General features: G+C 42.5%; 1 protein-coding gene across 3 annotated transcripts; it reads right to left on the reverse strand.

Moving 5' to 3' along the window:
* Positions 1 to 1,250: 1,250 nt before the first annotated feature.
* Positions 1,251 to 15,986, reverse strand: grinaa (glutamate receptor, ionotropic, N-methyl D-aspartate-associated protein 1a (glutamate binding)). Of its 3 annotated transcripts, none has more exons than XM_015973838.3 (7): positions 15,835 to 15,986; positions 7,729 to 8,063; positions 7,485 to 7,600; positions 7,167 to 7,367; positions 4,185 to 4,313; positions 3,934 to 4,077; positions 1,251 to 1,448 (listed from the first exon to the last, which is right to left on the reverse strand). In XM_015973838.3, exons 2-7 carry the CDS (start codon positions 8,030 to 8,032, stop codon positions 1,299 to 1,301), a joined length of 1,044 nt encoding a protein of 347 aa, XP_015829324.3. In that variant the 5' UTR covers positions 8,033 to 8,063; positions 15,835 to 15,986; the 3' UTR covers positions 1,251 to 1,298. The 3 variants fall into 3 exon arrangements, with proteins under 3 accessions (XP_015829324.3, XP_015829323.3, XP_054601173.2); XM_015973837.3 differs by having other exon boundaries at positions 7,485 to 7,603; XM_054745198.2 differs by lacking the exon at positions 15,835 to 15,986 and adding an exon at positions 9,300 to 9,319 and having other exon boundaries at positions 7,485 to 7,603.
* Between the last annotated feature and the right edge of the window lie 2,426 nt (positions 15,987 to 18,412).

Raw genomic sequence — 18,412 nt, forward strand, 5'->3', positions numbered from 1 at the left:
ACACTGTACCCATTTTATTGAAAAGCAAACAGCTGTGAAGAGGAAATCAGTTCAACTTTGATGCAAATATACAAGGTGAACAGACCTACGAAGTCCAACCTTAAAGTATACACACCCAAACACTACAGAACCCTATGTACACTCACGTTATCTGGGTACAAACACTGTAGTTTAAAAGAAAGTTCTATCACAGTTTAAAAACCAGAAACAATAGCTTAACTGTGCATTGTCAGCACATGCAAATGACGATGGGGTCATGCAAGATGTATAAAGAACTAAAAACATGTAGAAATGGTGTTAAATACACCCCTCAACATTTAGTGCATTTTGATTTCTTAGTTTTTAATAGACAATTTTTTTACGGGTTAAGTTTACAATGAGTGAATGAATGAAAGACATAGATTGGACACAAATGGGCTCGGGCATCACTCCGCAGCTGGATTATGTCCTTTAAATAAGCTTTTATGTACAATAATCTCAATCAAATCAGTTCACGTCATACATACAATAACAATCTGCAACGAGGAAAGAAAAAAACTCTACAGTAATGACCACACAGACTAGAGAAGGATGAAAAAAGGAGAAAACCATACCTGTGGTGTGACACCAATATTTAAGAACAATATATTCTTTTGAAAACAATCCATAAGAATACACAGCTTACAAATATTCCTGCATGTTCAAATGAAACAAAAACATCCAAGGTGGAGCACGTTTCCTTCAGCATGCCTTTAAGAGGTAGGAACGGGGAAGTACTTGCATCATAACAGACACGCTTAATTATGTACAGCTGTGCTAAGCGAGCTAGAGGTTTCCCTCTCATTAATCTACAGCGTCGTCGGTGGCATTTCCAGTTTTGTCATGCAAGAGCAGCTCACTCCAGCTGGCTGAAAAGAAGATCCAGATGTGAAAACAAAACAAAAAATTGAGTATTTCAGGCCACATCTTTCAGGCAAAGCTGGTTCTGGATCAGCAATGAGCTCTTGCAGCAAGGTAGCGGGGAGTGAGGAACACTCGCAGCAGAGCGTGCTTTGTGCCATGCTGTACTGGTGGTTCTAGTGTGGCATTAGCAGAATCAGAGACGAGACTGGCTGCAGTCCGTCAGGGAGTAATTAACACGGCTCCCGGTCTGCTGAATTTTGACATGCTGCATCTCCTCTACTGTACCTGTTTTAAGAAAACACACAACAGGAACAATGAGGGGAGGGAGACAGATGAATCAGAGAGAAGACGTGTTTGCAACTTTTGACAATAAAAGGAAGCTTTTGTTTCGACGCCGTGTTCCTGAAGGCTCGAGCTCAATCGCGGGAGCGCCCCACGAGGGCCAGGATGTAGAGGAAAATGTTGATGATGTCAGTGTAGAGGTTGAGGGCTGCAAAGATGTACTCCTCTGGACTCAGGGCCAGCTTCTTGTTGCCAAGGAGGAGCTGAGTGTCAACAGCCAAAAACTAAACAAGAGGTAAGAGGAGGATTTTGTCATTTCCTGCATGTTTCACAGTCGAAATTAAAGACATTTTCTGTAAACTGATGTCATTTTCTCCTGAAAATGAGAACCATCTTCTCGTTTAGACTAGGGCTGAACGATTTTGGAAAATAATCTAACTGCGATTTAACTCACGATTATTGTCTCAAGGGGCTGTTCTCACTATTTTTCAACAAAAAAAAAAAAAAGCAACGACAAAAATAATCTAACTTGTGCTGAATATAAACAAGTTTATACAGGTGCTGGCCAGTAAATTAGAATATCATCAAAAGGTTGAAAATATTTCAGTAATTCCATTCAAAACGTGAAACTTGTACATTATATTCATGCAATGCACACAGACCAATGTATTTCCAATGTTCATTACATTTAAATTTGATATTCATAAGTGACAACTAATGAAAACTCCAAATTTGGTATCTCAAAAAATTAGAATATTCTGAAAAGGCTGAATATAGAAGACACCTGCTGCCACTCTAATCAGCTGATTTACTCAAAACACCTGCAAAGGCCTTTAAAAGGTCCCTCAGTCTTGTTTTGAAGGCACCACAATCATGGGGAAGACTTCTGACTTAACAGCTGTCCAAAAGACAATCATTGACACCTTGCACAAGGAGGGCAAGACACAAAAGGTGATTGCTAAAGAAGCTGGCTGTTCGCAGAGCTCTGTGTCCAAGCACATTAACAGACAGGCGAAGGGACGGAAAAAATGTGGTAGAAAAAAGTGTACAAGCTCTAGGGATAACCGCACCCTGCAGAGAATTGTGACGACAAACCCATTCAAAAATGTGGGGGAGATCCACAAAGAGTGGACTGCAGCTGGAGTCAGCGCTTCAAGAACCACCACGAGGAGACTCATGAAAGACATGGGATTCAGGTGTCGCATTCCGTGTGTCAAGCCACTCTTGAACATGAAACAGCGCAAGAAGCGTCTCGCCTGGGCCAAGGACAAAAAGGACTGGACTGATGCTGAGTGGTCCAAAGTTATGTTTTCTGATGAAAGCAAGTTCTGCATTTCCTTTGGAAATCAAGGACCCAGAGTCTGGAGGAAGAGCGGAGAAGCACAGAATCCACGTTGCATGAGGTCCAGTGTAAAGTTTCCACCGTCAGTGATGGTGTGGGGTGCCATGTCATCTGCCGGTGTTGGCCCACTCTGTTTCCTGAGGTCCAGGGTCAATGCAGCCGTCTACCAGGAAGTTTTAGAGCACTTCATGCTTCCTGCTGCTGACCAACTTTATGGGGATGCAGACTTCACCTTTCAACAGGACTTGGCACCTGCACACAGTGCCAAAACCACCAGCACCTGGTTCAAGGACCATGGTATCCCTGTCCTTGATTGGCCAGCAAACTCGCCTGACCTTAACCCCATAGAAAATCTATGGGGTATTGTGAAGCGGAGGATGCAATACGCTAGACCCAACAATGCAGAGGAGCTGAAGACGACTATCAGAGCAACCTGGGCTCTCATAACACCTGAGCAGTGCCACAGACTGATCGAGTCCATGCCACGCCGCATTACTGCAGTTATTGAGGCAAAAGGAGCCCCGACTAAGTATTGAGTGCTATACATGCACATTCTTTTCATGTTCATTCTTTTCAGTTGGCCAACATTAGAGAAACAAACATTTTTTCATTGGCCTTTAGAATATTCTAATTTTCTGAGATACCAGATTTGATGTTTTCATTGGTTGTCACCTATAAATATCAAAATTAAACGTAATAAACATCGGAAATACATTGGTCTGTGTGCATTGCATGAATATAATGTACAAGTTTCACGTTTTGAATGGAATTACTGAAATATTTTCAACCTTTTGATGATATTCTAATTTACTGGCCAGCACCTGTATATCTACATATTTACCTACATATATCAACAAGTTTATTTGTCAACACATGCATAAACACTGACAAGTAAAGACAAAATGTTGTATGTGAAAGTGCGATGCTCTGCAGCCAGGTGCACATCCCTTGAAGGAGCAGAAGTGTTAGCATCAACTGTGAAAATTGATGTTCAGGAAAGAAGTGTGTCCCGTTTATTGAAGTCTTTTGTGTTTAGAGTTTTTGACGTCTTGTCCACGCAGAGCTTCCGTAGTTCAGTTACGTTCATAGCTGCTAGCCAAAACTCTGAAGTTAAAGTTCTTACGGTTTTCTAGCTTTACTAAAACATCTGTCCGTACTTTTTGATTTATGGCAGTTTTTACTTTTTATTAGACTCCAAATGTAATAATTTGGCACGTTCCTAATTCGTTACTTGTAATAATGTAATCGGCAATATTAGCATTAGCATCCCTATGGGTTTTTCCATGTATATTAGCATTGTGCTAACCACTTGCTGCCGGTCAAATCGCAGCCTTTGCGATTAGAAAATCTCCTTTTGTCACATCGCAATTTAATTGCATATGCAATTAATCGTTCAGCCCTAATTTAGACACGTGCGCTGAACTTACGCAGGTGAAGAGCAGAGCCCCCAGCGAGGCATAAAAGATGTGCAGGATCCTGTTGCGGATGAAGATGCAGAGGATCGAGAACAGCAGCAGCACGATGAGGCACACGAAAAGAACGCCCCGACAGGAAGTGAAGTCATACTTGCTCTGAGAAAAAATAAAAATAAACAAAAAATTCTGTTTAGGAAAAGGTTTAATTCAGCAGACATCCGTGGAAAGGGTTTGTGTGTGTGTGTATGTAGAGTTGTGCTGACCTGCAGAGAGAAGAGGACCACGGTGAAGCAGACAACTGCAGTGATGCCGACAGCTATGATGACCGTCTCTGTGTTGTAGAAGCTGGCGATCATGCCCACCATGTAGGACAGGCTCAACGTCAGGATGGACTAGGAAGGAGAAAACAAACAACCTTTTCACCATTTTCATATTGCGTGCAACTTGTTGTTTAAGTCAGATTTTAAAAGACCAATTTGACTTGTTTTTCAATAGTATAAATGAATGCCTCGTGAGTCGATCTGTGGGGGAAAAATAACTGTTTCAGGAACTAGAAGTTAGCCAGAGGAGAGGTGAGCAGTCGAGCTAATCTACAGCGTGTGGTTTTTGGCTTCATGCATGCATCCTGCTCTCTCAGCTGCTGCCACATCCAGCTATTGCAAACATCCTACCCCTCTCTTCCCCATCCAGGAAGTGCTGAACATGCACGCTCCTCCCCTAGACTGTAAACGCTCATGCCCGCTTTGAGAAGCGAGCAGGTGATTTGATCTCCCGAGCTGTGAGGATCTGACAGCTTTATCTGGTCTGCCCTTTTGATGACGCCTAGAAAATGAAACTACATTTTGTCAGTGAGAAGGAAAGTCGTTAAGTCTTCCTAAAAAGTTTCATCGCCAGAAATTGTTGGATTTTATCTTCAGGTGCTGTTGTGTGACGGGGTGAGTACTCCTCCTTCTCTACAACATCTTTGTGAGACCTTCATTCCAGGAGAGGGCACTCACCAGCTGCGGAGCATTACCAATCAGCGGCAGCTGCAGATCCTCAGATCATCCGCAGCAGAGCTCTATTTAAGAGGAGAGGGAACTACTTCACATCACTGGATGATTAACCACTCACGGTAGTATCTTGCCACTCAAGTCTTAGGTTATGCTTGGTCTCTGCTCAGACTTAGGATGTTATTGGATTTTTTGCTTGGATTCTTGTGTTTGGACCCTTTGGACTCAAGTTTGGTTTCCTCTTCAGGTTACTTGGAAACACTGAATCATTGATGGATATACCTACCTGGAATTCACCATAACCCGCCTGGACTACAACTCTCAAGGTTCGCCTCTCCTCCTGTTTCTCTTGTCCTCTGCCGCCATCATCTGGCTCCCTCTCCTGGACACACCCCGTCACACCGTCTGCCCTCCCTGCTGACTTCTGGACTCTTGCCGGCTACACTGAACTTGGATATCTCCAGGACACTTTTAGTTAGGTTAAATAAATCATTGTTTGAACTTTCTGCCGTAGTCTTGTGATGATTCTTCATGTTGTGGGTTAAACACCTTCCCAGGGACATGACAGGTGCTCTCTGAAACTGAGCAGTATTGGAGTGGATTTTCAGATGGATTAGTTCTTCAAACCGGCGCCATTCCAACATTAAAACCACCTGATGGAGAGACCAACACCAAACCACTAGCTGAATGGTTACGAAGTTTGGTCGGCGTCCATTAGGGCTGCCACAATTAGTCGACTACTAAAACGGTCGTTTGTGGCAGCCCTAATGGTCATGTAGCCAAAGCCGCTTTCTTCTTCTTCATGGCCCATGGTGCTTTGCTGGGAATCTTGGATTATGTCATGAAGTGGGGGGAATTCACACGTGTGGAAGCAGGAAATCATCAAACCCAAACGTTTTATTTATTTTATGTCTCAAAAAAATAACATTTTAGAATAAATGGCATCTCCATGGTGCAAACAGTAATAGCACCGCTCTGAAAGAGCATGAAATAGTCCACCAGATTTGCAGCTCAAAAATGACCTTATCTTTGTACAGATGCATAAAAAATACCTTAGAACAGGGGTGTCAAACTCATTTTAGCTCAGGGGCCACATTGAGGAAAATCTAGTTCCAGGTGGGCCAGACCGGTAAATGAAAACCTGCTTTTCTCCCAGTCATTGAGGACGCACCATCTGTAGCGAGGCTTACGGCGCGGGACCATTGCACTCTGACCCTGTCCAGCGCTCCGAGTGCGGTGAAAATATCAGCTGCTGTTGTATCCGTCATGGACACCAGCTCAACAAACTCCTCGGTGACGGTCAACGTGTCATCAACTCCACGGATGACAATTGCCAGTTGAGCAACATCTGTAATGTCCGTGCTTTCATCAATAGCAACTGAAAAAGCAATAAAGGACTTTACTTTTTCCTTCAATTGCCAGTCCAAATCCTCTGAAATATCAGAAATCCTGTCTGGAATTGTGTTTCTAGTCAGGCTGGTATGTGCAAAAGCTTGGCGCTTTTCAGGGCACACAATCTCTGCTGCCTTCATCATGCACGTTTTTACAAATTCCCCCTCACTAAATGGTTTTGAAGCCACTGATATTTCATTAGCAATCAGGTAGCTAGCTTTCACTGCAGCATCACTGATATGTCGGCTGTGAGTAAACGCAGACTGCTGTTTCTTCAGTCCGGCCAACGGTTCATTCACCTTCTCTCTTCTCTGCTGTCCTTCAAATTTGTCATATTTTTCGGCATGAAGACTCATAATGGCGACGAAGATTATATTCTTTCAGCACTGCAACATGCTGTGAACACACCAAACACACAGCTTTTCCGTTCACTTCCATGAAAAAATAGGGGGATGTCCATTTTTCTTGGAACGACCTGCACTCTGTGTCCACTTTTCTCCTTTTTGACAGAGACATCTTGGGCTGAAGCACAAAATGTAGACGCCGGATTAGAACACCTGTTGCACTTGGTTGACGTACTTGCTCTGGCTGAGGATTAACGGCTTGCTTGCTTAACACAATGCCTATTACACCATCTAGTGAACGTATTGGGAACAGCAGGTTTTTTATTGAAAAATTAAGAGTTTATCTTCACTCTACATCGTAAAGTATGAAAATAAAGTTTATACAACCATCTCGCGGGCCGGACTTAACCTGTTTGCGGGCCTGATCCGGCCCGCGGGCCGTATGTTTGACACCCCTGCCTTAGAAGTTCACATTTGTTTGTTTGTTTATCCTTTAGTTGTTTAGATAAATTCTTACCAAAGCCACCAAATTCCAGGGGTGCTTGCGACGGAAGTCCCCACAGCAGCTGAGCACAATCAGAGACACAAAGAAGACGGCGTAGGACACGTAGTACGTCCACGGGTTACGGCGCACAAACAACTTGGCATCGGTGACGAAGGTGAAGACGGCCACAAAGGAGAAGGTGACCAGCAGCTGTGCGGTGAGAACTGAGAACACCTGACGCGAATAGAGAAAAAAAACTTCTTAGAGCAGAAGAATCGGTTTTTAGCTGCTTTACCATAAAAACACATTTTCTTTTACATCTGCCTGAATTCAGTCATTTGTTTGTCTTACTTTCCTGATGAAGGCTTGTCGGATGCTCTTGTCCTCAAAGCCAGAGCTGGTGAACTCTTCATTGCCGTAGTAAGATGGAGGCACATCACCATGGTAACCAGGGCTGCCTGCAGGTGCTGCTGAACGATTACAAGATAAAAAGCAAATGTTTAACTGCTAATGGACGGATGCTGGAACACACCGAATATGTAAAACTAGATGGGTGATTCCCCCCCAAGCAGCAAAAATGAAAAGGTTAACTCACCCATGGGGTCACCAGGAAAGCCCAGCTGGCCGGGTCCTTGCTGATACGGATCTTGAGGGTAGGGTCCTTGAGGGTAGGGTCCTTGTGGGTAGGGTCCTTGTGGGTAGGGACCAGTGGCAAAACCTGAGCCTGCTGGGGGGAAGGCTGGCTGTCCATATCCGACCGCTGGTGGGTACGGTCCCCCAGGGCCTTGGCTGTAGTTGGGAGGGGGTGCCACAAACCCTGGCTGAGGGGGTCCGTAGACGTTGTTATGGAGTGGGTTGCTCTCACCCATAATGGGAAATCCACTTTTGTCCTGGGACATGGTGTGGACAAATGCTCACAGCCTCAACAACCTAAGAAGGAGAATTACACAACAATTCAAACTTTAAGCCGCCTGCACTCGATAAGTCAAACAAAGAGGAAGATGCGAATTTAAATGTTTATACGCCACATAGGGCTGTCACGGTAACCGCAAAAATGAAATATCGCAATATGAAGAAGCCCACCGCGCTGCATCATGGGCCACCGCGATTACTGAACTTGGTTCAACTCAATGATGCATGTTGAGAAGGATGGCTGCACTGGTATCAACACGAAACGTTACTTCGCTCCTTTGGGAGCACTTTGGTTTTCAGTACGCTACACAACCAGAGTCCTTGGCCGAGACAGAGCTGCCACCAGCGGCAAAAAAAAAAAAAAATAAATGCTCGGAGACCTGCTGAAGTCCCGGACAAGCACTGCTTCTGCAACCGTCCCGAAGAGAGTTTGAGCCGAGCTGGAGCTCACTCGCTACCTGCAGGAGGAATGCATCCACCCTAAAGAACCCCCCCTGACATGGTGGAGCAACAACCGGGAGAGATTCCCTTTGCTCGCCAGTCGCACGCAAGTACGTGTGTGTTAGTGCAACGAGCGCACCATCCGAGAGGGTTTTCAGTGTTGCTGCAAATGTTGCCACCCCTCTCAGATCCTCTCTCAAACCGTATATGGTTAACATGCTGGTTTTCCTTGTGGGTAACAAGGACGTGACCGAGCTATAAAGCACCGTCATTCGTGTGTGTGAAAGTGAAAGTGAAATGATAGTGCCCCGCGCCCAGTACATGTCATTTTTTATGCGTGATTTTAAACAACTAAACAAAATAGGGACTTGTTTCTTATTTGTTAGATGCTGCAGCCAAATTTGCATTTAAAAGTTTAACCTCCTGAATTTTGTTGTTTTTAAGTTCAGTCGGACTCCGACTGTCGGAGAAACAAACGTTACTGCGATCTGTGTTGTTACTGCCCTTCGAACTGCATTCAGTAAAGTGTTATAAAAGAAGGCACGGCAATTTTTAACCTTTTTAAATGTGTAAACATTATGTTTAGATAGTACTGCAATAAAAAGAAAGTGCTGCAATAATATCACACACCGCAATATTAAGCCACCCTGAATCACCGCAGGAGGAATTCCTCAACCGCGACAGCCCTAACGCCACAAATGATCAGAGCTGGAAATCTAAGCCTTCCCAGGAACACTGGATTAGCCAAAGACGGGTCATCCCCTGTGATACATGTTGAAAAAGACAAATATTTTTAAACAGCAACTTGAACACCTTCAAAAGTTGATGAAGCCAGGTGGACGAGTTTCTGCTGCCCACTGGAGAACGGGAATCTCTCACCGACAGAAGACACAAGCGCTCCCAAATGTGCTTTAAAGGTTCAATGGAGGGCTAAAGCCACCCCCCCCCCCCCACACACACACACACACACACACACCTCTGTTTGGGCTCCCTCCTTCCTTCCACTCCCCGTTTCGAGGCCATGATGAATAAACAGTTAGCGTTATGCAACATCACTCCATTTTGCGCCTGATCCATCTGTGTGGTAAGATGCTCGCTGCAGACAAACATGCTGGCAGTGTTTCATGCTGACACTCTGCATTAAGATCTTTCCAGATTACAGCCAGTCTCTCAGGAGCCAATTCCCACCAAACACAGCAGCGGTGTTTATTCTACACACGATGCTTCTTCAGTGAGCCATCCAGTTAGTTTCATTTACACAAAAGTCTCTCATGAAACCATTTGTAACATTAACCAGTTTTATTACCTCGTAGCACCAAGAGCCACACCCAGTCGCAGCTCATGATCTCGTCCCAGTCCAAAGTTCATGGAACACATTTACCACTTCGTGGTGTCGCGCCTCATAGGCCGAGGTGTTCACGCAGCAGAATGGTGAACACTTAAGGCCACATTTCAGCCATGAGTTTAAACTAACCGATTATGAATCACAAGTAAATTAAAACCTTCTGTGGAGAAACTGGAATTTTCCACTAAGTTTCTGAACCTGAGATTGCTCATGCACGGTGATTTTGCTACAGAATAAGCTCCTTGTTGGATTTAGGAACATCTAGTGGGACTTGCAAACAAAAATCTTGCAAATCATGTTAACTAAAGTGACTGCGATGCATTTTATGTTTAGGGTCGACTAAAGCCTGCTTTGTGTAACCAGCATGGGTTTATCCATCATTATAAAAGTCAATTTATCATTTTAAATTGTTACTAGGGATGCACCGATACTGGTATCGGTAAAAGTTAACCGATACCAGGAACCGATACCAATGCAGTTGCTTGAAAATGGCTTCACTGTAACTTGTCATTTCTGTTCACCTAATATTTTAGCTTTGTGGTGATTTCTATTCATATATTTTACTTCTTATCTACCTCACAGTCTTTCCCTGTTGAAAGCAGAGAAGAAAATAAAATCTGTATTCCAAATCATTGCATTTTTTTTGTGTGGTAGAAGTATCGGTATTGGTAATCGGTATCGGTGAATATTCAGATCCAAGTATCGGTTTGGAAAAAAGTGGTATTGTTTCATCCCTAATTGTTACCGTATTAACTCATGCACTTATTTGTCAATATGCACACACTTTATGTAATATTATTGTTTATTTTAGTTATTATCATTCTAGTCTCTTACATCTGGTCTTTTACCTGCGTAAATAAATGTTTAATAGTTAATTTTCAGCGAGAAACCAATCAGCCATCGTGTATATCGGGGGTTTTGACAATGAGACACCTTTCTTCCGTGCAGAGGTGTAATCAAGTCACTGCTTTGCGAGTCACAAGTCTTTCCAGTCAAGAGTCAAGTCCAAGTCAAAGACAATCAAGTCCAAGTCAGGTCCAAGTCCTTAACTTTGAATTTTCAAGTCATCTGTCCAACTTCAATTTAACTCATTCACTGCCAATTAGAGCTGAAACGATTCCTCGAGTACCTCGAATAATTCGAGTACAAAAAATCCTCGAGTCAAATTCTCTGCCTCGAGGATTCGTTTAATTCATATTTAATTAATTCATGGCTTTGCAATCGCCCGTGGTCATGTTTCACCCGGACCGAAATAAGTGACGCACGTGCCCACTGGACTGCGAGTAGCGAATATAACTTAACTTTCTCTTAAGCCATGGCGGACAACGTTGACCCCGGTGGAGGGCGAAAAAGACAGAAAATGTCAAAGTTGTGGGACCATTTTTCACGTCGTAAGGTGAAAACGTAGTCCAGTATAAATACAGTAAAATGGATTTAGCCTAGCACAACACCACATCCTCCATGCTGCTGCAGCACCTGTAAATGTCACTTCTGCAAGCGGACTCGGAGCCTCTACAAGATAGTGCATTTTAGCCTGTATTTCTATATATTCTGCAGACACTGTGACTTTTTCGTTTGTAGCACTCAGTTTCAGCTCACACCGTACGTTTGGTAGCAACACGTCGGACTTAAAATGTGCTAAAAAATAGCAGTTTTTACACAACACGTCGGATTTTTTATTGTGTTATTGATGTCTGTTGTCCCTCGGGGTTTCTGCAGCAGGACACGGGTATTTATGAGAGTGGCGGAGGAAAACGAAAGAAAGTAAATACATGTTGTGTGATCAGTATAATTTGACAAAACCACAGCAAACATGCTTTTGGCAATCCTTGTTAGTGTGAGAAAAAAAGTGTAGAAATTAAAACGGACGTGTGTTAATAGGGAAACAGGGGCGAGCTGTTTGCGCCATGAGCGGTTCTGGTTCTGTTTGGGCCGCAGCCGCTCGCAGCGTTATCCTCCTAGTTTTTGTCTGGCTTGCTGGCTAGCAGATTCTCGCATGAGGGGAAAATCGGCTCAGGTTGTTTACTTATTTTTTGCACAGGCATTTGTTTACTGTGAAGTAAAGTTGAAGTGCTGAAGTTATGCAAACTAATTTTGAATAAAACTTGAAGAATAACTGGCAATTGCTTGCTCATTTTAAGAGGTCTTTCATAATTATAACATGCTATTTGATATCAAATCACTTTTATTGTCACGTCACATGTGCAGGTACACTGGTACAGTACATGCGAGTGAAATTCTTGTGTGCGAGCTTCACAGCAACAGAGTTGTGCAAAAATACAGTAATGTAAAAACAAGTAAAATATAAAATGGCTAATCTAAGTATACAAATGAATAAAGTAAACAATAAGATAAGAGATATAAAATGTACAGAGGTTGGTATGTGCAAAACAGTGGCATTAATGTACAGTATGGAGCGTGTAATGTTGGAACTTGGTGGAGCTCGCGACGAGGCAGCCATACTCTGCGCCATCTTGGCTCATCAATATATGATATAAAGGTTTACAAACACAAAAGGGTAATTTATTAGAGTACTCGATTAATCGAAAAAAAGATTCGATAGAGTACTCGATTACAAAAATATTCGATAGCTGCAGCCCTACTGCCAATGACGATAGTCGTCATTTGCATTATTTTTGCTGTGTGGGCGTCGGACGAGCCCCCGCACCGAGAGAACAAGCATCTCAGCTCTAAAGCCGATCTTCATCCGCATACGTCACACGTCACGTGATCGGGAAGCAGAAAATCCATGTGTTAGGAGATCGTTTTGGGCTGCTGCTGTAAAAAAGTCAGGTGCGAACCGGAAAAGCTTCTGCCGATCACAATTCAACAACGGATTATGAAAGAACGGATAACGCTTGAATTCTTCCTGATATAAGAGGTGAGTCTCCGCTTTGTTTTGTTTTGGTGTCGACGTCATCCTAGCGCGCAACGTTGTGTGACTCTTAAAAAAAACAGTAAAAACGGTCAGAAATGCTGGCAGCGAAGGGCTTTACCGATCAGGAAACGGCTGGCAGCGAATGAGTTAATAACTGATAATAAATAAATTACAGTAATAAAGCTTCTTGAAGCTTAATTTATTTGCTCAATCAAGCAGAAAATGCAACTGAAACTGATTCTAAACAAAGTGCTGCTGCATTTAGCAGTAAATCAAACCCAGAACGAAGAATGATTCATGATTTTTGTCCATGTCGTGCCTCTTTTGTGCCAAAATATAAAAAAATGCTCAAGTCATCAGCAAGTCAACAGATGCAAGTCAATTCAAGTCGCAAGTCATTGACGTTCAAGTCCGAGTCAAGTCGTAAGTCTTTATAGATTTTATCAAGTCAAGTCAGAAGTCATCAAAATAATGACTAAAGTCTGACTCGAGTCCAAGTCATGTGACTCGAGTCCACAACTCTGCTTCCATGTGACATATTTAGTGACACACGGCTGTTATTACAAAAACACCTGATGTAAAAAAAATGTCTGTACGAAGCAAAGACTAGACACAAACAAAAAATGACTCAGCAGAAGTTCTAGTAGTTTCTGGCCTTAGTTTCACTTCCATGTTTGAGAAAAAGTAGCACTGATTCAGATAGATTTGTGTTAAGAGAGGTTTCAAATCCTCTTAGTGGAGACGCCACAACGCTGCGCCACTGTCCCTGGCTTCTGCTGATAGGCATCTCTAAAGGAATTAGGTTAAAGAGAGGGATTCTGTGGTCCGGTCGGAGAGCCAAGTTAACACAATCAGGCTAGGACAAAACCTCCATGGCCCCACAGGCCACAGGCAACGTGCAACTATGTGCAACAGCAGGAAACACAGAGACAAAAAGAGCACAGCCAAAACAAGCAGTGGCCTGCAGTGCTATAAAAAAACTCACATAAGGTAATCTGATGTTCAATGGAAAACCCCTAATTTCTGAAAAGTATGACGAATCCGTTCAAAAAGCGACAAACCACATGAAGCACTGTTGTCACACACACACACACACACACACACACACACACACACACACACACACACACACACACACACACACACACACACACACACACACACACCCCTTAACAAAGAAGTGCTTAAAAACAAACTCCTAAAACTAAACCAGTGTCCCATTGTATCACGCTGCTTGGATTAGCTACGGCGACGGTGGCACAGGAGTTAAGTGCTCGACCCATAATCGGAAGGTTGCAGGTTCGAGCCCCGCTCAGTCTGTCACTGTGTCCTTGGGCAAGACACTTAACCCACATCGCCTGCTGGTGGTGGTCGGAGGGACCGGTCGCGCCAGTGCTCGGGAGCCTCGCTTCTGTCAGTGCGCCCCAGGGCAGCTGTGGCTACATCGTAGCTCATCACAATCAGTGTGTGAATGTGGGTCTGAATGGGTGAATGACTGAATGACTGGTTGTGTTGTAAAGCGCCTTGGGGTGGTTCCAGGACTCTAGAAGGCGCTATATCAAATACAGGCCATTTACCATTTAGCTGTCAGATAAATATCTCAGTGTTATCAGACGGCCACTGCAGAAGTCAGCGTGGAAAGATACGGTCATGGTGACGGCAGCAGGTCTGATTGTGTCGAGATTAGCAACTCATCCAGCTATCAGCATGTTTTAGCTTCAAAATACTAGAATTTGTGCAGAAGTCACTATCATCAGGTGGCAAGATGGATCAGCAAGTCCTAACAAAACCAAATATATCATTAATAAAAAAAACTATTTGATAATTCTAGAGTTAATTTAAGCAACTCAATTAAATAACAATCTTCCACATGGCATCAGTAAGCGTATAGTTTCGCTTTTACAAAAACCAGCTGATCTCTGTGGGTTACTTCACTAGCAGAATCACAAAATGCTTCAAATTATTTACTTAACTCTAGAAACGTGTAAATTGATAATAAATCCCTTTGTGGATGTACTAAAATGCATGTTAGCATACAAATTATCTCATCACTGTGCAAGATTGACAAAGAAAAAAGAACAATAACAACATCAGAGTTTGATTGTTTCAGTAAACAACTGACGAGCTTTATCTGCAATAGAAATCCAAAATCAAGTTGTGACTCAAAACAGCTGATAGGCTAAAAGATGTTAGCATCCTTTAAAATCACTCATCAAAATAATACATGCTCTGGAATAAATGTATTCCCGAAATAATTTGATTATGTGTGCTGATTTTTTAACTGCTTTCCAGACCAGGTTTCTCTCGATTATACTGAATAACAACTAAATTAAACCTATTTAATAAATTCATTTGAGAAAGAATAAATGTCAGTGACTATAGAAATATATTCAGTTCTTATAACTGCTTAAATGTTACATTGACATAAATAAGTTTTTCCTATAATAATATTTTTTTTAAATCCACAAAATGGTATTACTAAGTAATACGGTCACTGATTACCCTAAATAAAATAATCACATGTGATTCAAAGAGAAAAGCAACGTAGACGATTTAGAAGTAGGCCAGAAAAGTGTACTAGCCAGCAAAAATAAACAAAAACAGTCTAGATCTTATGGATGCAAACCAAAACAGAAACAGATCCGTGGAGGGGCTGCAGAGGCTCCGTGCAGGCCATACACGTCCCACATAAATGCGACACACAGATCATCCGTCGGAATATCTTCCCATAAATCACCACCAAACTGATGATTAATACGACATTAGAGCGGAATGAATCAAACGGTCTAAAAGACACCAGGCGCAAACATCTGCTACACAACACAGGCGGCCATGATGGATCCATTTCCAGTGACATAATTTCAACATAGTGACCACACGCAGCGCGTCTCACGTTCACATTGATGTGCTGACAGTTCCCTTTAAATACAAGACGCATTATTATATATCACCGTTAATCATAATAACGCAAATTTCAATAATTAATCGTGTTTTCGGATTCTAAAGCTCCCCCGTTAGCCACTAGCAGCCAGGTTTGATGCTAAAGCTTCAGCTTAGTTTGTTGGCGTGTTCACATTTAATTAAAATAAACAAACGTAGAGGGTAAAAATATAAAACCTGCTTACCTGATACGAGTTTTTTTCTGAACAGCAGCAGAAATTAAGAGGCTTCTTCCGCCTTACTGCTGAATCTCTTTAATCCGGCGACGGCAGAGACGAGGGACGTTTACAACACAGCTCAGCGTGGTCACGTGACCCGTGGGAATCTCCGCTCCTTCCTGTAATAACAGGGAATTCTTTTACCGTTTTAACGCCACGGTGACTTTGCGTTTTTCCTGTAACGTCACGTGGGTCGTCATAGTTTAGCCATGAAATGTGGAGCACCAAAATACAAGGGCAAAAAGTGCTGCTGTAGAAACATCTAGAAAACTCCAGAGAGAGAGAGAGAGAGAGAGAGAGAGAGAGAGAGAGAGAGATGGAATTTTTCCACAGGAGAAAGAAAATTCTGACTTTCCCCCCTCTCAGAATTCTGTCTTTAATCTCAGAAATCTGACTTTTTTTTCCCTAAGGATTATTAAAATTTGAATTCTGAGATTAAAGTCAGAATTCTCTTTCTTTTCTTTTCAGTTGCCCTAATCCTTTTACACGATATTGTTCTAATAGTTAAATCAATGATTATTAGTCAATAAGTAATAATCAATATTGATTAATCATGGTGGTTACTGAGTCATATCCTGGACCTTTACTGCATTCATCCTGTAGATAGTTCCCTTTTCTGACACTTGACTTAAGTTTGTTAGAACTCCACGTAAACAGTAGAAGAATAAAAAACCAAAGCAAACAAGCAACAAAAAAAAACTCAAATGCAAGGAGTTGTGACCCTTGACCCTTAAACTGCCTAAAGCCTCTTTCACACTAGCATCGGCTCCGCATGGTCTGGATAGCATAGAGAGTGTTCACATTAGCATAGCCTGCCTTTTTTCAGGATGCAACCAGACAGTTTTTCAGCTCTCCTCCTGAGATGGTCTGCTTTAGGAACGAATCAAATCTTTTGAACGGGTTTTCAAAGTGAATGATGAGAGCCGAGTCCCTGCAGAGAGCCGTTCATCTAAAGGTTGGTTTATGCTTGTCGCGTCCGCGAGGTCCGCACGGCTCCGTGCAGCGAAATTGCGTCATTTTAACAACCACGCCCCTCCACCGCATCTCCGCACGGCCCAAAATTTCCGCAACGCGCACCTAGGAAAATTTCTAACCACGCGGACGGCCGGACGCGGAAAAACATGGCGGACCGGCAAAAACTAGTATGGCAGAGGTTCGTAAATACAGACATTTGTATGATTCAGCTCTCAGAGATCACCGTGATCAACATGTTGTCAATAATTCTTGGAGAGAAATAGCTCGCACTGTCGGAAAAGACGAGGACGCTGTTAAAAATGCTGAAATGCCATGTTGTAAACAGTAATTTTTACTTCTACTATGGTGTAGTGTTGGATGCATGCCGTAGAGCTCCATGCTGCCCCGTTCAGTTTGGGCGAGCCGCATCACCAAGCGGAAAGTGAATGCGTCAAGCATAAACCAAGCTTAAGTCACGCCCATCCATAGGTCCCCAAACATAGGAACAAATGAATAGAAGTCAATGGGGCTATAAAAGCTATTTTCTAATCCCGTTTGATATGTGCCATGGACTTCACATATGATGTCTGTGAATTTTAAACACAGTTTGATGCCAAGAAAGTGCTTATTTTCAAAGGGTTGCAAAAGTTATTTTAGGGTTTTTTGTGAAGACAGATTGAACTACAAATATTTGTCTCACCAAATTGATGTAATCGAACCCAGACATGAAGCTAAGAGAGAGAGAGAGCTGCAAATCCTTCTTCCAGGATGAGAGAAGGAGCATTGAATGTGGAGAAAACCACTATAAATCTGGCCATGTGTTAATTAGCAGCTACACGGGGAGAAGTGTTTCTTCTGTGACGTCATATTTGAATTACGTGACAGAAATAGTCGAAAATCACATAATATCTTTGCATTTAAGCTGAAGTGCAACATATGCGACTCGGGGTAGAAAATAGCTTATGTTTAGGGTCGACTAAAGCCTGCTTTGTGTAACCAGCATGGGTTTATCCATCATTATAAAAGTCAATTTATCATTTTAAATTGTTACTAGGGATGCACCGATACTGGTATCGGTAAAAGTTAACCGATACCAGGAACCGATACCAATGCAGTTGCTTGAAAATGGCTTCACTGTAACTTGTCATTTCTGTTCACCTAATATTTTAGCTTTGTGGTGATTTCTATTCATATATTTTACTTCTTATCTACCTCACAGTCTTTCCCTGTTGAAAGCAGAGAAGAAAATAAAATCTGTATTCCAAATCATTGCATTTTTTTTGTGTGGTAGAAGTATCGGTATTGGTAATCGGTATCGGTGAATATTCAGATCCAAGTATCGGTTTGGAAAAAAGTGGTATTGTTTCATCCCTAATTGTTACCGTATTAACTCATGCACTTATTTGTCAATATGCACACACTTTATGTAATATTATTGTTTATTTTAGTTATTATCATTCTAGTCTCTTACATCTGGTCTTTTACCTGCGTAAATAAATGTTTAATAGTTAATTTTCAGCGAGAAACCAATCAGCCATCGTGTATATCGGGGGTTTTGACAATGAGACACCTTTCTTCCGTGCAGAGGTGT

Source organism: Nothobranchius furzeri, chromosome 19 (genome assembly GCF_043380555.1).
Source record: "Nothobranchius furzeri strain GRZ-AD chromosome 19, NfurGRZ-RIMD1, whole genome shotgun sequence".
NCBI classification, from domain to species: Eukaryota; Metazoa; Chordata; class Actinopteri; order Cyprinodontiformes; family Nothobranchiidae; genus Nothobranchius; species Nothobranchius furzeri.

Coding starts and splice junctions, on each gene's coding strand:
- grinaa (XM_015973837.3), bottom strand. CDS start 8,032: ATGTCCCAGGACAAAAGTGGATTTCCCATTATGGGTGAGAGCAACCCA. Junction 4,314..7,166: donor CCTGGAATTTGGTGGCTTTG/GTAAGAATTTAT, acceptor TCTCCTTCCTAG/TCCATCCTGACGTTGAGCCT. Junction 1,449..3,933: donor GGGCTCTGCTCTTCACCTGC/GTAAGTTCAGCG, acceptor CCTCTTGTTTAG/TTTTTGGCTGTTGACACTCA.